At 40.7% G+C, this 22,556-nt stretch overlaps 2 protein-coding genes across 53 annotated transcripts in view; one reads left to right on the forward strand and one right to left on the reverse strand.

Moving 5' to 3' along the window:
• Window positions 1–3,297: 3,297 nt before the first annotated feature.
• On the reverse strand, window positions 3,298–21,217 carry HNRNPH3 (heterogeneous nuclear ribonucleoprotein H3). Of its 49 annotated transcripts, XM_078390844.1 has the most exons (13): window positions 17,341–17,708; window positions 16,610–16,643; window positions 14,758–14,912; window positions 12,888–12,976; window positions 11,855–11,973; window positions 11,206–11,344; window positions 10,506–10,690; window positions 10,062–10,148; window positions 9,493–9,608; window positions 6,594–6,729; window positions 5,016–5,096; window positions 4,828–4,917; window positions 3,298–3,594 (listed from the first exon to the last, which is right to left on the reverse strand). In XM_078390844.1, the coding sequence occupies exons 5-13, from the start codon at window positions 11,967–11,969 to the stop codon at window positions 3,518–3,520; spliced, it is 1,026 nt and encodes a 341-aa protein (XP_078246970.1). In that variant the 5' UTR covers window positions 11,970–11,973; window positions 12,888–12,976; window positions 14,758–14,912; window positions 16,610–16,643; window positions 17,341–17,708; the 3' UTR covers window positions 3,298–3,517. The 49 variants fall into 49 exon arrangements, with proteins under 49 accessions (XP_078246970.1, XP_078246978.1, XP_078246977.1 ...); XM_078390852.1 differs by lacking the exons at window positions 12,888–12,976; window positions 17,341–17,708 and adding an exon at window positions 20,987–21,175 and having other exon boundaries at window positions 10,551–10,690; XM_078390851.1 differs by lacking the exons at window positions 14,758–14,912; window positions 17,341–17,708 and adding an exon at window positions 20,987–21,124 and having other exon boundaries at window positions 10,551–10,690.
• PBLD (phenazine biosynthesis like protein domain containing) overlaps window positions 20,470–22,556 on the forward strand; it is a 55,081-nt gene continuing 52,994 nt past the window's right edge. For 2 of the 4 annotated variants that reach the window (XM_078390888.1, XM_078390884.1), the window contains exon 1: window positions 20,470–20,614. The gene's annotated coding sequence lies outside the window, so the exon portion shown is untranslated. Of the gene's footprint in view, window positions 20,615–21,254; window positions 21,433–22,556 lie in introns of those variants that run through there. The other 2 variants (XM_078390885.1, XM_020807981.3) reach the window with 2 other exon arrangements.

Below are 22,556 nucleotides of genomic sequence, written 5' to 3' on the forward strand. Positions count from 1 at the left end.
GTTCCACTATAGGACGTTTGTAAAGCCGCTACGTGGTCCACACCTTCCACGTTTGCATCCCACTACAGGCTTGATCTGCGAGCAAAGGAGGATGCGCGGTTTGGTCGAGCTGTCCTGTCTTCTGTGCTGCCGTGACGGAGCGTCCCTCCACCTGTCACAGGTAAGCTTGCTAATCACCCATTAGTGTGATTTCACAGAGGCCACGAAGGAGAGAGGTTACTTGCCTGTAACTTTGGTTCTTCGAGTGGTCCTCTGTGAATTCACACGGCCCGCCCGTCCTCCCCACTTTCCGTCACGGCTGTCTCACCTTCAGAGCAGCAGCGGAATTTGGGGAACTGAGGTAACTGTTAGGGCGGGCGGACCATGAGGTCCTGGGGGGCGGAGCCAAAAGTGTTACTTTAAGCTCTAGAACATTCCGAGACCATCTGCGCACGCGCAGATTAACCCATTAGTGTGAATTCACAGAGGACCACTCGAAGAACCAAAGTTACAGGTAAGTAACCTCTCTTTTTTGCCTATCTAGGCATCAGTATGCGATCGCATTAGCAATCCCCAAAAACGGATTGCTATGCAAATTCGTCGTTAAACGGTGCACTCGTTATGTGAGGCACCACTGTACAGAGTGCTACTCCTGTCCTCTGAAGATGCCAGCCACAGAGACTGGCGAAAAATTAGGAAGAACAACCTTCAGAACATGGCCAAAGAGCCCGGAAAACCCACAACAACCAATTAAAAGTTCCTCATTGTAATTTTTGGCAGTAAGATTTTTCTGCATGCCACAGTTCCTACATGATGAAAGGGATAACATGGGACTTGGAAAATCAGTGGGACAGAAGTTAGTTTTTAATTATTAAAACATCACCATCTGCTAGTAAGCAAGATGTCCATAGAAATAAATGGGAGGGGGAAGCAATGATTTGACTCAATTGTAGTTTTTATTGTACTATATTTGCGTAGGGTGTCCATAACTTGTAAAATCTGTGGAAAGTGCAACATTATATAGAACTAAGTTCCCTGCTGGCTCTGATCTCTCCTCAAGAACAGGGCAGGGGAATCTGGTCTCATAACAAGAGATGGCTGTTCTGATCTCACTAGTTTCAATGATCATTCTATCTTCAATTCCTTCTCTGTAGCTGGAGTGTGTCTCTTTGTTAAATCAGCCTGTATTTAGCATTCCTGTGAGGGGCCAAGCACCTCTCTTACACCTCAATGGACATGGATAATGGTGGCATTACTCTTCCACAAGTATGATTACATCAACAGTTTTTTAGAATAATGAGTTAAGAGCAACTGACCTAATGGATTATACAACAAATTTACATTACTTCAGAAATGAACAATTAGTAACTCTGTAGCACGTATATCAGTTCCATGTGAGAAGGTCTACACAACAGTAATATTTTGTAAAAGAGACTCCACATGGGCTGAGGCCTACCATACCTACACCTTGTTAGCAGAAAGCGAAAGAGGCCAACAATGCCCGTGTGGTTACTGTTTCAAAATCACATTACTACTTACACATCTTTAAATTCATGTCTTTTTCTCTTCCACTGTTCCCCCACTCTAACACCCTCTTTTTATGCAGCTTTTCTACTTTATTATCAAGCATTCTTTCTAAGAAGGCTTAAACCAGTTCAGGCTTTTTGCAAAGCACAGCATTTGATCACCTTCAGGAGACACAGAGGCTAGGATTAGTAAAGACACTCTATTAAGGACATTAATCCATTCCTCTCTGCCTTGTTAAAGGGGATGGGGCACCAAAACCATGACTTTGTCTGTTCTCAGCATCTTATTTATTACTCTTTTTATCTGGCATGGTGCAGAAACCTAGTGTTCTATAGTTCCCATACAGAATGGACAGCTATTCCTGTAATTCAAGGTGCTAAACTTGTTTGCATCAACGGTTCTGATGTTTTGAAGATGTGATTTTTCTTGACACTAATAACTTCAGAATTATGGCATCTTATCAATGCCCAGCTGCCCTTTCCAACTGTGTTTGCTTGCAAACTGCAACTTATATTCTGTCCCACTGGAAATCCACATAACTACCTTTCCATCACTAACCTTGACCACAGTAAGATGTGTCTACTGAGCATCAAGCTCTAGTGTGCACTTAAACCCTCTGAACTGTATTTATGAAGCACTACTTACAGCATTATTATGACCAACTCAGTTTTTAAAATATACCCTTCAGGTTTCTGTGACCAGGTATCTTGAGTTTCTGGCACATTAATCCTACAAAGGTAATTTCCCATGATGTCTTCCAACACAAAACAGGAAAGAATCAAATCTTCAAAGTGTATTACTTTGATTCTTAGTTTACATATATCTTAGATAAATTGACACAACACACACTTCCTAGAATGAAGTCTATTTTTCTATCTCCCACAATAAGACATTTATTACATACATAACATTACCAGCAAAAACAGGCAACAGATTTTCAGCAATTGATCACCACATTTGACATATTGGGAAGAATTTGGAGGACAAGGTGCTGAAAAATGTGAATAGTACCTTTTCTTCAATACACAAAGAATGCTTAAGTGCCTAAACAGTATTTCATCCAAACATCTTACATGTTAAATGCACAGCAATGGACCACATATTTGTGTGATTCTAATCATCTGCTACTCTATCTGTTGAAAATGTCTGACTGCCAGGTCAGTCCCCCTCAGCAATCCTTATGCAGGGGTCTTCAGAATTAGAGGCAGCATTCCTAACTCAATTTTATGTTATATTTCTAAGAATTAGAACAGCTACTGAAGTGCCTGTGGAAGTTGTTTTAAGTAACAGTTTGATACTTAGATCTTCTTTTAGCAACATAATAGTATTATTCACAACTTATCTGAAAATTTGATTGCTAAGGATACAGGTATGAAGATTGATACACAGATTTGTACCAATACTTAACATACACTTTTTAAGGGCTAGGAGATTTCTGGCATGCATACAGTTCAGACATTAACCAGCTTTTTTAAATAGCAGTTGTGCATTAGGTCATTCCAGAACTTTTAACTCATGGCCTTCATGCCCAGCACAGCTTTGAGACATTCTGCTATGGGAATCTGTCTTCACTGACAAGCAGTTTATTAAGGTTAAGTGAAAGAAACTACCTATGCTTTCATTTCACATCTTAACAAATGCATTATCAAGTTGGTGGTTATTTCATTTTACACAATGGTATATCAGTAATAAGCTACAGTACAACTGCTTTAATGAACCAAATCAACAGAGTTGTGGAATATGCAACATACCTTTTGGAGCAGCTAGTATAAAAAGTATCAACATCCGTGGTTTGAATATAAAAAATTTATTTAAAGTCAGAGTATGCAACAAATAAAACCTACATAAAACATTTCCCCATCACAATCTGTTGCTTACCAAATAATGGGAAAACACATTCCTTCAGTCATTATAAAGTTTTCAATACAAAAGAAATTAAGTTTTGTAAGAAAGCCTAGTAGACCAGGTACTGTTTCCTTCCAACACGCTTTGTGGACACAAAGGTCACTCTTCAATACATTCCACGCCATCCACCTCCTCCCATGTTGCCTTGTCCATAGTATCCACTGCTATTTCCACTGCCACGACCTGAAGGTATTGAGCAAATGTTGCATTCATGTAGTCACACTGTTTACAATTTTATTTATTTATTTTTATTTCATTTAAAATTTCCCCCCGCTCTTCTCCATAAAAAGGACCCAAAGCAGCTAACATCATTAAGAGACAATGTTTAAAACTTAAAACAGTAAATACTCAAATTGGTTGTTGTGGGTTTTTCGGGCTTCTTGGCCGTGTTCTGAAAGTGGTTCTTCCTAACGTTTCGCCAGTCTCTGTGGCCAGCATCTTCAGATGCTGTCCTCTGAAGATGCCGGCCACAGAGACTGGCGAAACGTTAGGAAGAACCACTTTCAGAACACGGCCAAGAAGCCCGAAAAACCCACAACAACCATTAGATCCTGGCCGTGAAAGCCTTCGCGAATACATTAAATACTCAAATTATTAAAAAGGAAGAAGCAAATTAAAAATGTAAACGAAAGCAATACTAAAAACACATTCAAAGCAATAAAGCACAATAATTCATTAAATAAATCCCACTCAGACAGCCAATCAATGAGGGAAGGTTTTCCTGAACAGAAAGGTCTTTGCCTGCTTGAGAAAGGGCAGTAAAGATGCTCCTGTGGCAAGGGGTTCCAAAGTTTGGGTGCAGCAACAGAGAAGACCCACTCCCAGGTCCCCACCCAATGTACCTGTGAAGGTGGCAGGACCAACAGAAAGGCCTACCCGATGTTAACACCTGAGCAGACTCATAGACATGATCCTTGAGATATCTTGGGACTCAAGTGGTTTAAGGCTTTATAGATTAGAATGAACACTTTGAATCATGCTTGGAAACTAATTGGCAGCCAGTGGAGCTGCTATAACAGGGGTGGGATCCCTGTAACCAGCCCCAGTCAGCAATCTGGCTGCTGCGTATTAGACATGCTGAAGTTCCTGATACTTTCCAAAGGTAGCCTCACATAGCGTGCGTTACAGTAACCCAAACAGGGTGTAACTACGGCATGTGTCACCATGGCTAGATCAGCTCTCTCCCGGAACAGGCACACAAGGTGCATGAGTTTTAATTGTACAAAGGCAAATTGCTGAAACAATGACAAATATGTTGATAAGAGGGGGTGGTACTTAGATGACACCCTCTAATTATGTTCAGAGGACGAATTTCTATAATGCCTAAACAGCATAAAGTACGTTTTAAGATTATAAACCATTAACTTTAAAGGAAAAAAACAACAACAATTTGATTACCTATTTAAGAAAACTTACCATAACCACCCAAACCATCAGGAGCACCATATCCTCCACTGTAACTGCTCCCCATTCCCATTCTTCCAACGGAACCATAACCACCTTGATCTGTAAAGGAAGTGTTTACTGTTAGTCTCTAGACTAGAGACTACATCCAATTTGAAATTGTATCTTTAATTTAAATTTAAAATACGAAACAAGCATACCCATGCCATCTCTGCCATATCCTCCCATTCCAGAACCACCTCCAGCAGTTGAATTCAGGAACAGTTCAATGTATCGATGCTCTTCAAAATAAAAACAAAGCAAAAATCTGTAAGTGAAGAGTCAACTGACACAGCTTCCTAATCACTCACTTGAATGCAGGGAAGAATTTACAGAAGCTCAGACATCTTTGTGCCAAGCACATCTGAAGAGAGAATCATACTATTTCTGGCCTCCTTTTTCCTTACAAATTACTCAGCAAGTCAATAGATCAGCAGCCAATGCACTGTAAATAAGTACTTGCCCAAATTCCTCTCAACCACCCAAACTAACCAAGTATTCCAAATAACTAGAGCTTGGAAACAATATTGTTAAAACTCAATTCACTATCACTGAAATGTTTTAAACTAGTACAGTGGAACCTCTACTTACAAGCTTAATCCATCCCAGAAGATATTCGTTAGTTGAAACATTCGTAAGCAGAAGCTCCATTTCGCATAGGAATGCATTGAAAGCCATTTAATCCATTCTGGCCGAAGGCGGGGGGGGGGGGGGAACCCAAAATAAAAAGAACACAGCAAGCCCGGCCTGGGTCTTTAAGAGAAAAAAATATCCAAAACTAAACAGCAAAGCCAGCTCCATTGCTCAGGCTTTAAGGGAAAAAAAATCCAAAACTAAACAGTAAATCCAGCTCCGTTGCTGAGTCATTAAGAAAAAAAAAAGCCACCAACAACACAGCACAGAAACATATCCACCCCACCAAAACCCACCAGAACAGTTTTTAAAAAGGAGAAAACAGCAGCTTACCTCCCTGCAGACAAACACACAGGCTCACTCCGAAGCAGGAGGCTCTCCCAAGCCTCCAACTGCGGCACACCCTATAACTGGCACACCCTATAACTGCCGAAAGAGCTACAGCACAAAGCAGCAGCCTTGGTGCCACCTACAGTTAGACATTTGAATTGCCCGCCTTTTTCCCCTACCTTTTTTCTGTTCGTATCTTGAAGCTCCGTTCGCAAGTAGAAGCAACATTTTGTGAACAGAGCTGTTCGTAAGTTGGATTGTTCATAGGTAGGGACATTTGTAAGTAGAGGTTCCACTCGACTTAAAATTGTTATCTTAATCAGTACACAACTAGGACATTAACCACTTGAGTACAACTGGCAATTCATATTACTTTAATTAATTGCCCCCTGGAAGAAACTAGGTGTTTGCAGACACCTTTACTAACATTTTTAAAGCAATGCATTACTAATGATTAGCTGAACAAATTTTACAATTTTTGTTAAAAAAGTTAACAGTAAGAGACGTTTCCAATTAAATGTTACCACATTAATGTTAATGCTATTATCTTCAACGTGTGCCAGTAAAATTCTAGAGATGTAAAGTGACATGTAAAAATTGTCATATGGGATTATTTATACTAGTTATGCTAATTTATCATGAAATTCTGCTTGCCCTGCTTGTTTTTCTGAAAATCTGGTAATAAGGGGAAATTAAAATAATGAACTTCGTAACTTGCAACAAGCCCAGGCATTGATTCTGATCTTTTAATCCTTCTGATATTTGTTTTAACTTACGCATATGATTTTTATCTTTTGACATGGCAGCCACTGCATCTTCGTGTGTCACAAACTCTACATCAGCTTCTCCAGTTGCTCGTCCATCTGCTCCAATGTCAATGTGAACTCTTATAGGAGTCAGTGGTGAGAAAAACTAAAAGTGAGCAACAGCAAGTTAATACTTGCAGACACATTCCTCAAATTTAAACCACAGTATGTTAAGCACCTGCGTTTTATCTGGTAGATATCAGAAATTTCACACTCCTGCCATTTATACAAACTGCAGTCAAGCAGTACTTTGTATTCAGCTGACCTATTAGAGTAGAAATTGGATACTGTATTTGTATTCATCTCCCAGGAGAGATTAATACAATTATCACCACCATAGGCAGTCGGGCCAATAGGACCCTTGTCCCAGAACTGTGCAATACACTTACTATTTGCAGCATGGTGCACACGGCCATATTTGTTTGTGCTGCATCAATCGCTGAAGTAGTCTGGTCAGGGCTTCCCTGCCTCCCTGCACTGCTGACCATTCAGCAGCTGAGCAGGGAGACTCAGCAGCAGCAGCACAGAAAGATGGGGAAAGCCTTGGTCAGGCCACTTCCTGATTGGTGTGGTGAGAATGATGATCCCACACGCTACGAATGGTAAGTGGATTGCCCGGTTCTAGTGGCAATATTCGTATTAGTCTCTCCCAGGAGACAAATATGAAAAACCTATCTCTAATTATGAGCCGTCACCATGTTGGCAATGTAAACAAGCTACAGAAGTTTTCATTACATTTAGCCTTACACTGGTTTACAAGTTTTAAAATCTACAGAAGTTAAGCATTTCTTTGCTAGCCTTCTCTATATATGAAAGTATGTGCAGCTTGGTACTACTATAAGCCTAAATGAGATTTGCAAAACCAGATTTGCAAGATCGATTCTGTTGAACTAGGGACTTGAGAGCCACCCCCGGAGCCAGCTCCAAATCAATGGCTTGAGGGAGTACAGGACCCAGGGAGAAAATGATGCCTACTAATTTCCAAACACAACATGACTCCCGATTTGTCACATATACTAAAGCAAAACTCTAAAAGTGGCTAACAGAGCTAGATAAAGACTTGGTCAAAGGGACTATAATTCCCTTTTTTTCTTTTTACTGATTTGGGAAGTGCTTTAAGTCCCTGTACTAGGAGAAAGGCAAGATTTTTTTTTTTAATTAAATCAATCAAACAGTGTGAGCCCTGTCAACTCTGCATGGGTCAACATGTGGGCCATCCACCCTCTCTGGATCTATCAAATTGAAACCCTGTGGGTTGAGCAAAAAGGGATTTATTTGAACTTGGGAAAGGGAATGTACTAAACTCTGAAACAGATTTAACTGGTAAACTCCACTGACCCTGCCTTATGCTCAGTTTGCTCTAAACCTTTAGTTGACAAGACTGGAGTGGGAGAGTCTTCCTGAATTCTTTCCTCACCTCCGTAAGGAACCAAAACCAGAGGCCTTGAGGAGCAAGAGTCAGTGTGCTTGCAATGAGGGCAAGGCTTGTTGCTTCACAAGGCCTGGCTAGTGGTCTGGATATGTACTTGGCCTGCTGTTGCTACTGGGGAAGTTTCTGGCGCTCCTGTCTCTTCCTCCCCCAGCATCACAGTTGAGTGGGAGTAGGTTCTCTGGCACCGGATCAGAGGTAGTGACAGTGTTCCTAGCAATGGTCATGGTCTACTTAGGGCGGTGCCGCATACTGGATCTCTGGTACTTCTGTCCCTGTCCCCAGGGCACACAGGCCTCAATATAAACCTTAGTCCAGGGGTCCTCTATGTATATTTCTAGTCCCCCTCATGCTCTGAAGTCTCCTTTGTGCTGTACACCTTTTCTCCATCTCCTCCCAGGTACCACTCTAGGCCACTTCATCTTCCAAGTTAGAGAATACCTCCTCAACTACACTGTTTCCCTCCCAGTCACCTCTTCTCTGCCTCCATCTCTTCTATGGCCCCTTTTATATCTCCCAAATCTAAAGCTACTCTCCTTTTCTTCCTGCCCTGTAGGAAATGTTCTTTTTCCTGCCCTGTTCCCTCTTGGGTTCTATTTCTTTCCTGCTTTCCTCTAGAGGTCCTTCCTTCACCAGCCCTTTGTTGGTGTTGTGTGTCCTGGCCCATGCTCTTCTCAACCCCAGCGACAGTTGGTATCTCAAGTCACACCTTGCACTTCTGGGGATGGGTTGGGGCAGATAGCCCACAAAGGGCACATGCCGTAGCAACCCACCTTATGCTGAGAGATAAGCACTTTTCTGGTTTCTGTTTCACTTTCTCTTCTGTTAACACTGGCAAACACAACAAAATTTAAGACTAAACAGATTGTGTGTATGTGTACATATACATATTTTCTCTCCAAATGAACCCTTTTTGAACTTTTAAAATCTGAAATGAAAGTATACCTTTTCCTAATTAGAACTCTTAGAGCAATTTTGGATCTTGCTAGTACACTGGTAGTGAAATAAAAGAATTTACTTTAGCACCACGGTATGCATAAGGAAAATTGAAGCTCAGAGATATGCAGCTTTTTCATGTTTTTCCACCCATACATTGTTGAATTTCCAGTACAGTACAAAGATATGTATTTTTTTTCATGAATCTTAGAACTGTATTGTTTTTAAATTTGTAATGCCGCCCAGAGTAGACCTTTGGTCTAGATGGGCGGGGTATAAATCTAATAAAATAAATAGAAACAACTGTAGAGCTAGGAAAGTCCCCAAGGGGTCATTAAGTCCAAATCCCTGCCAAAGGGGGAAAGCCACAGCAACTAAGAATGTCTGAAGGAGATGTGCTTAGCCTGAGAAAGCCGATTTCATTCATGAAGGCTTGCTATTTGTTTGATTTTTTAGTGGTCCAATAAAAGTTATCACATACTCTTGTATTTATGCAGCACTTACGTTAGCAATGTCATTTTCTGTTGCTCGAAATGGTAAACCTCTCATGTGGACAAAGTGACCACCATGAAAGCCTGAACTTGCATCTCCTGCTCCTCCATAGCCATGGCCTCCCATTCCTAAAAATGAAAATCTGTATAAATGCATGATCTACTGCAGATGAGGACATGTATTCTCAACATGTGCTTGAAACTAGAAATGGACTTGAATGTTGAACACCAGAAAATATCCTGATTTAATTTCACTAGCAATATTTTGCTTCTTTTCATGCTAAATAGTATTTCTTCCCTTTCATTCCGGAAGAATTGTTCAGAAAAGCAGATCTCCAATATTCACATGCTGAGATGGCAATTCTGGAACAATATACACTATTTCCTACACTTTATTGTAACATAAGCATATCACTAAACATTCAAACCAACCCCTCTACTTCTACATAACCTAATTTTAGTTGATACCTTTGCTAGAACTTTGTTCATCTCTTCGAACAATAAACAAGACATCTTATCTGCCTTAAAATTCAGAGATGCTTCATGACTAAAAAGCAACGCAATAACGCTTTTTGATCTTACCTCTCCCATCTCTCATTCTGTCATCATAGCCATCATTTCCATAGCCATAATTGTTATAGCCACCATAGTCATCAAAGCCACCATATCCTGTGAGTTTTAAGAAATGGAAATACTATGAAATGGTCTTTAAAACAACCATGAAATTATCTTTAAAACACTGTGCATTTAATCAAACAATCTTAACATATATACAAACAGACTTCCATATGCATAAGTGTGGCCAGGCTCAAAAACATGCAAACCAAGTTTCATCCACATTCAAAATTTCATTTCAGATGCCTCTCCGTACCTTTTCAATCTTTAGTCACACAGCTGGTAAAAATAATGATTGGTATCCAGAATTCAGACTTGGTATGTATTATAATTACTGTCATTTCTGTATTTCTTGACAAAACGTCAGGAACATGAAAATGACAAGAGCCTGCGGTCATTAGATACACATACCACCGTCATATCCACCACCTCCTCGACGCATTCTGTCATACATACTTCCACGCCCAGCTCCATAATAACCCCCTCTTCCTCCCATTGGTCTATCATATGGTCCAGGTCGCTGTCCCATCATTCTTCGTGGTGGGTCATAGAATCCTCGGATTTCACTTTTACTACTTTTGAAGATCTCAATATATCTGAATAAAAAAAGATTTACAATGTATGCATGTAAGAATACATGTGATGTATGGGGGAAAATATAGTAACAAATTGTTAAAATGATCTGAATTCTACAACTAGATATAGCATTCAGTGTAGAAATGTACACTGTTTTTCCAAGTGTCACTTAAACTTTAATTTTAAATGTAATAGCAAGCATTGCTGTGATTTATTTTACTGACTAAAAACTCTAGCTGCATATTACATACATCAAATCTCTGAACCACACTCCCCCCTACCCCAGTATAAAGTCTTTCAAAAATATCTGGCTATCATAAACACCCCTATAAAAAAACCCAATAGCCCAAATTTAGCAAGCTACATAGTATCACCATTCCCCGCCACCACATAATCTACTGTACTTCCAAATTACTTAGGGTGATTTTTTTAAAAAAAATAGCCAGTCAATTTATGTTCCCCAACCCCCCCAAGCAATACTGACCCCCAACCCCCCAAAGAAGATTTAACACCATCCCAAACTCTCCATCCCCACCTGTGCCCTATTCTTTCCTTGTGTTTCCCCAGAGCTTTTTCTGCTATCTCCTTTGAAGCAAACTGCACGAAGGCCTCCCCTGTGCTTCTCCCCTGGTAGTCCAGCGTCAATGTTATCCCATTTGGCACGATTTCCAACCCTTTAACCCAAGGACAAATAACCCCATCAAGGGGAAGAGTGTTAAAGTCTGAAACATTCCCATCTGTAGAAAATACTTAAAGCAAATCTACACAAATGCAAGAAAACATCTTTGCTTCCCCCTCCCCCCTAATCCAAATACATATACTAACAATCTTTCATTAAACTTTATGGGTTTAGACATTCTATTACTATCTTTGTTCAGACTACACAGCAACAACTACATCACAAAGGCCCACATATAATGCATGATACAATAACTACATAATCCAAATTCTTGAATCCTAGCAAGACAGCTATATAAATTATAAATTATATACCCTACATTGCCAATGTGTCTCTTAACTGTCTAGTATTTTAACAATAAATACCAAATTAGCAATCTAAATTTTGAAGATCAATTCCCCCACCCCATCCCTCAGAAATGGCCAATAAAAATTAAACTATTTCAAATATCAATCTTGCAGACATAGAAACACTGAAAGTCACTTGACATTAACACTAGAGCTACCTTGAAAGAACTGAACGATCTCCTCCTTGCTGCAGCCAAATGGCAGACCACGCAATCGTACTGTTCCATCACTAGATGAATCATTTGGACCATTATGTTTCCCAGCCCAGTCCATTTTGCTGTTTAAAATCAAACACCATAAAAAACATAAACAGCAAATTTAGCATTTGAGAATCATGATTCACCCCCACCCTTTCCTAAGTAGGACTATATACGTTAGCAGTATCCTGGAACATTAAAACAGTGCAACAGCTACTCAGACATTACAAAAGCATAACGCTGAAGGAATTTGTAACTGCTGGTCCCATTAAGTCCTACAGGACTAGCATGACCTGCTCATGCAGCCTGCCACATAACTATCCTCACAGGCTCTGTTCCTCAACTGAGATACATCTTTCTCATAATTCATAGGCGACTGCTTAAGTAATATTGCTTCCCCAATTCCACTTAAGTTAGTAGTCATGCACTGGCCCAGTCTAATATCACATCAATATGCACTATTTTAATTTACAGCAGCACAAGCTGGTAAAATCCTTTCTAACAATGCATATGCACCACATGCACAAAACTCTTTTCTTTTCAGCTCACTAGCAATGTATGTTTTCCTTCAAACACCAACTGCAAGAGCCAAGGCAATATTCCTACAGACATCCACAGAACCAGAATTCTGACAACTATATGAGGCAGTGCATGGGAAGCCAGCAGGTAGGTTCTAAGACAGGAACAGAATAAAATCCAAGAAACTGGGAAAAAGTTAAGAGTTGGGGCTGCAGAAGAGGCCATGTTTCATCATTAGGACAGAAAAAAAATCAAAAAAGAGAGGAACAAGCCATATTTTTTTTCTTTTGAAAAATGTCATGTGTATCCTTTTACAAGAAAAAACCGAGACACACAGTATTGTAAAAATGGAACACAAGTTAATACAGAAGCTTGAGGCCTAATAAAATGTGCTTTGGAAATGCTTATTATGAGAATCCATACTTTAAGAGAAAATTTTCAGAAGTGGAAAAGAAAGGGAAGAATTCAAACTCACTAGGGAACTGAAGTTTTCGTCACCAACTTGATCTAGTTGTCAGTCAGTAGGGGATAACAGTTTACTTTGGGATGAAGCTCCACTTAATGCTACAGGGAAAGAGACAGATTGCTTTCAAAGACAAAAAATGTGTGAAAGGGGGAATCCTCCCACTTCTCTGCAGAAAACATCCTGCCTAATAGTAGCACTGGCTGCTACTGCAGTCCTGTCAGCATCTCAACTAAATATGTCTTCACCATATCTCTCTACCTAAAACAGCTGGGACACTGAGAAGAACAGGAATACATAATGAAGAACCTATTCCTATCATGTAAAGTCTGGGAAGACATTTTCTCACAAAGAGAGAAGAGGGCAGTGTCCGGCCTGCTATCTCCTACAAAGGTGGCCTTGGACACAATATAAGAAACTCCTTGTATTTGGCTTATTCAGAGCTACAATCAAAGAAGCAAAAGAGTATAGTTTAACTGCCTATTCAGGGCCACATGTTTTCATGGGAGAAATCTTCCCACAAAGCAAACACCTAGCCCCCAAACCATCAACACAGTGAAAGACTCAGCAAAAGGAAACAGAAAAATGATCAGGCAACAAAGACAGGCACCACTATAAAAGCCAGAATTCCAGGTATAACATGAATTCTATAATCCGCTTCCCACTCCCACAAGATTAAGGCATGGGGCAAGATCCTTCAGCTGAAAGTTTAGTCCTATTCTGGGCACCTCAAACACAAGCACCTACTGTACAAACATGTTTATGATCCCGTCATACTGAGGGCACTCTAATCAGAGACCCCAAAGTCAAGCTGTGTATTGTCACCTTCTTTTTAGCACACCAGAAAAAATAGCTTTCTTATGGACCTCTGCAGGAGAGTTTAATCCAACATTTCTGAAGAATAAAGAATCATTAAGTCAGGGAAAGAGAAGAATGTTCTAGCTGATCCTAACTGGAATTTCTCTCAGTCCCTCATTAAGAGATGCTTTATATGAAGCTCTTATGAGTAAAGTGGAGAAACACTATTTTGACAGGAACATCCTCCCTAATCACTGACCAAGGGTCTCAACTGCAAGAAGCAACATGTGTGCCTCACAGCAAAACAGAAAGCATCGTAATACCATTTTTGAAAGTTTTTCACCATGTAATAAGGAATGGACTCTTCCTGGCAAGGCACCCGACTTACCACTGAAGCCAGTAGAGAACTGGTCCTACGCAAACCACACTTCCCAATGTTCTGTAATAAAACCATCCTACCAGGGAGTAAGCCATATTTCTGCCAACCCCATCCCTGAGCTACCAAAGTCATGAATTATAGGACTGACAAATTATCCCTTATATTTTATCTTCCTGCAGATGCCTATTTGACATCCTACAATGATTCTGCAGACCTATGATTGTCTAGGCCACCTTTTAACCACTTTAACAGAACCTGAATCTCAAATTCCAGTCTGGTATAACCACAACAGATATTAGAAGATAATATATGGTTTGGGACCCATTTCAGCTCTCTTTTTGGGAATAAAATATTTTTTTGAAAAATTCTATCTGCTCGCAGCCCAACAAGAAAGGCCAGCCCAACCCCAACGGACAGCATCCTTCAACCAATTCTATTGAAGACATCGCTGTAAAAGAGGTTTGGGAAGAGGAGACACGAAGTTTGCCAGCTTTGTACTAAGATTCCAGTTATTCAATGAGAACCAGAGCACTAAATCAGAGTAGGATGGGTCCTGAATATACTCTTAGGTAAACTGCAATAGAACCTGATGAGGCTGAGCAGACCAGAGATGATCAACAGAAAGAAAGCCTGTCTCCCCATGGTGGGACAAGATCACTAGGTCTGCATGAGAATACAACTCCCCCCCCTCGCATGAAGACTTACCCTTTCTTCCTGAAAGAGCATCTTCGAAGCTTTTGGAACTCTGAAGAGGGCTGACTGAGCTGTCAACAATTATACTAAATTGAGTGGTCTTTTGATAAAGTTATTTTCCAGGCAGATTATGGTCACAGTCAACTCTGTAGTTCTTCACATCTCAACTAAACCACAAGACCAATAGATTATTCATTAATTTTTCTCCATAGTAGAAAACTCAAATGCTCTTGTCACAAGGTGGCCAAAGAAGCTGCTACATACATCCTCTTTCCCAATATTTGTCACTATGATTTCCTTAGCTCTACTTCAGACATTGGGATACCACTGGATGTGTGTGTGTGCCTAGCCCACCCCTCTACTGTTGCTTTCTTCATGCTTCCAGCACCAAGTTTGATGAGCAGTGGTTCATACTCTCCATATAAACAAGAACACTGGAACATCTATTTAGACTTAGGAATGAAAGCAGGAAAAAGGATTATGTAGAGGGGGCAGGCTACCTGCTCTCCTCTAAGTACGTATGTTCAGAATGCCAAATACTGTAGCACAGGAATGGGATGATTTACAACCTAAGTATCTACAAAGGTGAGAATGGGTTAACAGGCCCACTCTAGCCAAAGAAAATGGATTTCCAGAGAAATCTGTCAACTGGGGAACAACGGCATATTCTGTTACACAACATTATGAGGTCTTCTATTTTACCACATATGAACATGGTTCCAGTTGGTAACAGGGTACTATCTTTCAACTTAGCTAATTTGAACAAGATTTTTTAAAGTGTTTGACATAGAGACTGAATGTACTACTACAATTTTTTATGAGAATGCCATGGCCATTAATAAGCTTTAGCTTAAAATTGTATTCCTAATGGCTTTAGCTTAAAATTGTATTCCTAATAGCAACATTCACATATCAGAAATAGCACACGAGTGATAAAAATGTGCATCTTCTATCAGGACAGACAGGAATGTTTTTCCAGGCTTGCAGTAGGTAGTAAGGCTGTGCTATTTTTATTTTTTGGACTCCCAAGTCCTAGAAATCTCCAGGAACTCCCAGGAGCAGAATTCTGGGAATTCTAACCCACAACTCATACCATGAGATAGCTTCAGACACCTGTATTTCACCCATCAGGAGCAGGGCCTGTTCTCAGGCTTGCTTCCTGTTGTTAATATATATTTTAAAAATGGAAGCTGTCTCAATGCTTTCTGGGTGTTGTAGTTTATTAGGAGGCACCCTTTACAGAGCCTAAAAGGCAGCAAAACTAGAACTCCCAGAAAATACCTCAGAAGCTTCTACTGTTGTACATTAAAAATAGGAAGCAGGCCCTGAATCCTCCAAGATAGGCATTGTCTGAAGGTGTATGTCTGGAACTCCCAGAATTCTGCTTGTGGAATTCCTAGAGCATTCTGTGAGTTAGTGCATGCTCTAGGAACTCTGCAAGCAGAATTCTGGGAGTTGAAGTAAAAAAAAATTCTAGTGACATATAAGAGGCAGATGGAGGCCCATTTCCCTTTTGTAGAATCGTCCAAAGGTATAATAAAAAATAATGAAAATCAAAATGCATTTCAATAAGGTGACTAAAATGATATGGTATTGTAGAAGCATGTGCAGAAAAAGAAAAAAAAGCCATTCCCCAAACATACGTTTGGTAGAAAGCTGTTGCAAAATGTTCTTGTGCAATAATAGTCTCTTGCCTAGTATAGAGTGCTGTTTATCATCCCAAAGTAAACTGCTCTATCCCACCAAATGATAAAGAGAATTTGAAGTCACTGTGAAATTTCATTTTGATGGTACGTGAGCATTTTACCCTATCTAGGTCCTGAGAAATAGGATAGATGTATATTTTGTTTATAATGTTTCTTACCCGGCCTTTCAGTCACAAGGGATCCACAAGGCGGCTAACAGTTATATGAAAACAATAAAAGAAAAAGTATAACAGTTAAATCATTTCTAAAAATAAATAAGAATAGCAGCAACAAAAGCAATGTGTAAACATAGGCACCTCTTAAAATTAAGAACTGCCTCTTTTATTTCCTCTCCGGTATTGTTTTTTTTTTTTTTTTGGACTGATGATGCTGATACTGCATTTAATTAATGATACAAAATGGATTCCCCCCCCCCCCCAATTTTAGATGGTTTCAATACCAGTGAAATCTAAAACAAAACTATAATGAACTTTTCAAAAGATTATTTGACATTCTGGAATAAATACTTTAACAGTTTCCAATTATTTCATTTAATCCCATGTCTTAAAATATTTATCATACACTGTAAGCCTGTTCATAACAATGGAATCTCAACAGAACATACTCCAAAATATGTACAAGATTCCATCCTAAACCACATTTAAGGGTTACATTCTGTTATTCTCAGGTACAGCAGACCCACTGAAATAGTGTATGTTAGTCACCACAAACACTTTATTACATTTCCCCCCAGAACCAAATGTTTGAGTTCTAATAATCTAGTAATTGGGAAAATGTTTCAAATACTATTAGTGGTGTAAAGTTAATATAATATTTTTCTTCATTTCATCACAAAAGGTAAGCTAAGGAAGCATTCATTTGTCTAGAATTAGAGAAAGATTTCTAATACCTTTTTCAAAAAAGGACCACCATGTATATATGTGTTGACGTTTGCTTCATGCCTCTTCTTCCTGGTGGTCTATTCTCTTTTCCAGAAGAGATATACTGTACTACTAATTCAGTAAATTCTACTCTGGGTCCGATGGTTCTTATCTCCTGCCTATGGACCCTTGCTCTGCACCTATTACATGGATGGACAACTTGGGGCACTCCAGAAATAGTTGGATTTTACAACTAGCTTCCACTTTGTGTCCACTGGTCAGAGTTGGCTGAACTTGCTGTCCAAGAATGGGGGCATACCTTCCTTATCCTCAAGCTATTTATAAATGTAATTCAATCATTTGCATGCTTGTACAGAATAAGTTCCACTGTGTTCAGGGCAATTTTCTCCAATGTGAGAATATACAGTAGTACAACCTTAGATGCCAAAATGCCAACCCTACCAATTTGTCAGTGGTTAAATATCTTCTGCCAAAGGCCACTGCTTCTTTCCTATGCTTCTTAGCTGAATATGAACTATCAGCTTTATCCTTATATAAATTGCTCTCCCATTCAATATGAAAATTCACAGTAAGTCCAATTTTTCTTTTTCTTAAAAAAAATAAGGAACTGGCAGTCTAATCTCATACAACTATTTCAATTGATGAAAGTTAATCTTGTGAAGTGGGGTAGCGCGACAATCATTTGCAGTACCTACAACTTGCTTAAAAAAACCCTTCATGCACGTATATCCTTTTCTTCTTGGAACAAAATGCGAAAAAACCTAACCAAAGAAGCATTAGCATGTAGACCTTCTTGCATTTTAAATATACAAAAATTGAGACATAAGTAGTTCTCTCTGTGTACTTTTTATCTACTGGCATGGGCATTCTTTCTCATTTTAATTCCAGGACCCAGTTCTCTCATTAAGATAATCAAAAGAAGTTCATGCATTCCAGCTTGAAGCCAGCTTGTTGAAGTTTTTAATACTAGTCACTGAAGAACAGACCTTCAAGGTACTTAAATCAGACCTGAATATATCCACAATAAAAAAACTCAACTGAATGTATTTCTCTATATAGAAAATTACAGTTGTTTTCTCTCTTTGTTAACTTCTGGCATACTGTATTATAGTTCTCCCCACCACCACAACTAACTCAATGTAATGACAAGAGAGAATGACTCAATGCTAATGTTTCCATAAAATTATATGTAAGATGACATCTAATGTGCCAACACTGACACTTTATGAATATCAAAGAGTTTGAACTATAGAGCCTTTCAGATAGAATCAACAACTGAAGCACACTCTCTCTGCTTGAATACCTTTGAAGAACTTGAGCAAGAATAAAGTATTATTTATCAAAGTAAATACAATCCAATATGAATAGCACCTAGGAACAGAATAAACATTCCAATCCTTCTAAATGTTTACTTGTAAGTTAAGTCTCACTGTGTTTTTAGTGAGGTTTATCATTAGATAAGACATACAGAACTGTAACTAAGTCACAGGTTTGGTAAATCTGTTCTCACTTGCAACGACAGATGTACAAAAAGCTGTTATCACTTGAAAATAAAATGATACTTTGTTTTGTTGCTTGAAAACTTTACAGTGGGGTCTCGACTTACGAACGGTTCTACATACGAACTTTTCAACTTACGAACCCGCCCGATAGGAAATTACATACTCAACATACAAACTTCCCTCGAGTTACGAACAGGAAAAAAGTGCCCCTTCCCTCCCCTTAGAGGCTTCTGGAGGGGGGAAAAAAGGTCAGAAACTTAAACATAAATAAAAGAAAGTCACTTACCAGGCCTTGGTAGCCCCCGAACTGCAGGAAAAAAGCGCAGCAAACAGATAAAAGCTGACACCCAGAAGGGAGCCTGGCAGCCATTTTGTGCTTTTCTCTGCTCCTGCTCCCTCCTCTCCCCGCCTAACAGCTGATCGGCTGGCTCTGAAGAGGCTTGGGGAGGCTTGCTCAGCACCTAAAAAGCCTGCCTGTGTGTCTTTGTGCTGAAAAAATCAGCACAACATGCTTTAAAATTGGCTTCGTTGAAAAAAAAAGATTTCAAAAGTGCTTTTTAAAACTGTTCCCTGCCTTCCCCCTCCTTTCCTGAACTTTTCTTGACCTAAGAAAAAAAAAGAAAAAATATCCCCCTCTAGTGGCAGAAGGCAGCATAGCAGTATCCCATTAGTTTCTATGGACGGAATAGAGCAGATACGGATTAAATGGTTTTCAATGCATTCCTATGGGAAATGCAGATTCGACCTACGAACTTTTTCAATTTACAAACAGCCTTCCAATACAGATTAAGTTTGTAATTCGAGACCCCACTGTACTGTGCAGCTTTGTTAACGACAGTTTTAAATTACTCAGTCCAACCATCACAAACCATCATCTTTCTGGAAACAGTAATGTACAGTAATCCTATGGAGGCATGAACACAGTCATTTCTTTATATAAATGGCTTTAGCTCCACCTTTTACAGAATGTGTTCGAAAGCTGTCCTGGTGCAAGTTACCAAATCATTTCATGTATTATATATGTACAGTGACATGACCGCTCACCTGGTTCTTTTCCTTACACCTGCTCTAAAAAGTGGATTACCTGTAACAATGACCTTGTTAAAAGTCACCTGTAATCGGCCTTACAACTGATTACAATACAGAACGATGACAAGACCAATAAAATCTCGTTTGATCTTCCTCTTTTGAATCTTAATTGCGACTAACTCCTATATCATCAGCATTACTCCTGATCACACTTTGAATATTAATGCAGAAAAATAATAATCGTACTAGTGTTTTCTAACTAGACTGAATAATGGTTGGATTTACCCATTCTGCAATCCCCTACTCCGCGTTATTTTCTTTGAAATAATCCCCACGAAATTTAAAAGCACTCACGTTCATGTAACTAAACACAGGACAGCTGCAGCGGCATGCTGTTAGGGGCCCTACAGAAACAATCCCAAGCTCCCCCGAACACCACTCCCACTTCGAACACAACATGACTCCTAGAACACGCACGGAAACTCCCAACACGCAGGCGCAAGAGCACAGGCGGGGTGGGGGGGCGCGGCAGATTAGAGAATGTCCGCTCCCAGAAACAAGCGCGCGGGCCGGGGGGGGGCAAGGGAGGGAGCGACGCCGAAAACGGCCGGGCCGAAGCAAAAGGCTGGGGGAGGGGCACACGCCGCCGCCTTCCTCTTTTGTGGCGCCAAGGAGACGCAGTTTGTTTGCTTGTCTGTCGTTCCTCCCGCTCCCGCCCCTGCTCCTGGCCAGCCTTGCTGTTGGGCACCAGGTAATAACGAGCTTCTATTTCAGACAACTTCCAGGGCCTCTCAGCTCCAAGAGTACCTCCTTCGCTCAGGGCCGGCGCGCGGGGTGCCGGCACTCCTCAGCCCTACTTTTTCTCTTTTTTTGTGCGTCTTTCGCCTACATATTAAAAATGGCGGCTGTGGAGAATAAAAGCGTCGCGCGCGCAGAAGCGGCGGCTTAACTGTTTCCTCCCTCGCTCGCTCGCGCCCCCCTTCCATTTCCCCCACCGCCACCTGCCCCAAGGCGCCCGCTAATTTGTCTAGGGCAGAGAAGGCAGGCCCGCCCACCTCGGCTCGTACCTCCCCGGCGCGCCGGCGACGGGACTGCCCGGCCTCTTGCCCGTCGCCCCACTCACCAGCAACACCTCACCCACTTCCTCAGGCGATCGGTGCAAGCTGCAGCGCGCGACGCTTCCCTCCCACAAAGAAAAAGGAAACGCTTAACGGACGCTTCGCTAACAAGCTACGCAGCTGAGGCGGGCAGGATGGCGGCGTCGGGACGAGTATCGCGATGACACTAGGCTAGTAACGGGAGTTTCTCTCCCGGCTCCGAGGTGCTGGGTACGGCGCATGCGCCGCCGGCCAGCGAATGGGGATGACAGGATTCGCCGTGGAAAAGCCGTTTAGCAAAAGAGACCAAGATGGCGGATTGGGGCGGGGCGAGAGAGGATGGCGCATGCGAGGAGAAAGACGTAACTGGCGCATGTGGCGGTTGATACTCTTCAAAGCGAAGCCGCGAGGTGGGCTTATGTTTCGTGGGAGGTCCTGCAGGATTCTTGCTGTTGAACGCGGTGCAGATGAGGTTGGTTGGGACTAGAACTACGATTCAGCTCTATACTCAAAATAAAACTGGAAAGCAAGATCTGCTTATGGTGCTTCGTGTTGTGTCTTGTCGATTCATAGAAGAAGCGAATGCGTTCAAATCTAGTTATTTCTAGTTTCACCCCTTGATAAGGATCTTTTTTTAAAAGACTGGCTTACTCTACTGATATTCCTAATTGTGTGTGAAAGTATAAAATGAGTGTGTGTGTGACGTGCTGTTCAGTAGCATCCGAATTGCAGCGACCCTAAGGTATAAGATATTCAAGCAGTGTTTTTACAGTGCCACTCAACAACCCCCCCAGTGGTTTTCTATGGCTGAGCGGGAATTCAACTTTGGTCTCTTAAATTCCTAGCCGATCGCTACACGAAACTGGCTCTCAATAAGTATGTGCAGGAAGGTTAATTCAGCGGGGCAGAAGTCAATGATCCGATTCGATGATGCGGTTGCCCTTTTTCTAGCAGTCAAGATTGTCAAAGTGGCTGTCAGGTTTTGCAGAAAACGTAGATCATCAATGCATTTCACATGAAGTTAAGAAGGGGGGGCGGAGTGTTTGGGTAGCTCTCTTTCAGCCTACTTGACTTTATAGGGTTGCAAAGATAACAAGGAGATGAATATGGTGCACATTTCCTTGACCTTATGGGAGGAAAGCTCACAGGTTGTGATCCTAAGTAAATGTGTGTGTTTGTGTGTATACATCCAATTACATATGGATGGAAAAAATTATATTTTATTAAAGGTATTGAAAAAGACAAAGGCATACATTTCAAATGGGCATCAAAAGTGCTTTGTGCAATCAGAATCTAAGACAGGAGCAACACAGAGAAAACAATAAAGCTAACTGAACTACCTACAGTAGTACTGTACTTAAACACTAACATAGGCAGCATAGTCTTAGAGCATGCACAGAGTGTATTCCTCCCAGCATAACAGCACGGTAACTGATGGTGTCTCCTAAGAGACAACTAAGCCAACTAACTTCTGAACTCCTTTATATACCTTAACTATCACCTTCAAGATGGTCTGCCAATCAATCTTTGAGTTCCCTCAAATGTTCACAAAGACAAGAGCAGTTTCTGCACCCTCTCATTGGTTGGTGCAATAAC

Source organism: Pogona vitticeps, chromosome 3 (genome assembly GCF_051106095.1).
Source record: "Pogona vitticeps strain Pit_001003342236 chromosome 3, PviZW2.1, whole genome shotgun sequence".
Taxonomy (NCBI): Eukaryota; Metazoa; Chordata; class Lepidosauria; order Squamata; family Agamidae; genus Pogona; species Pogona vitticeps.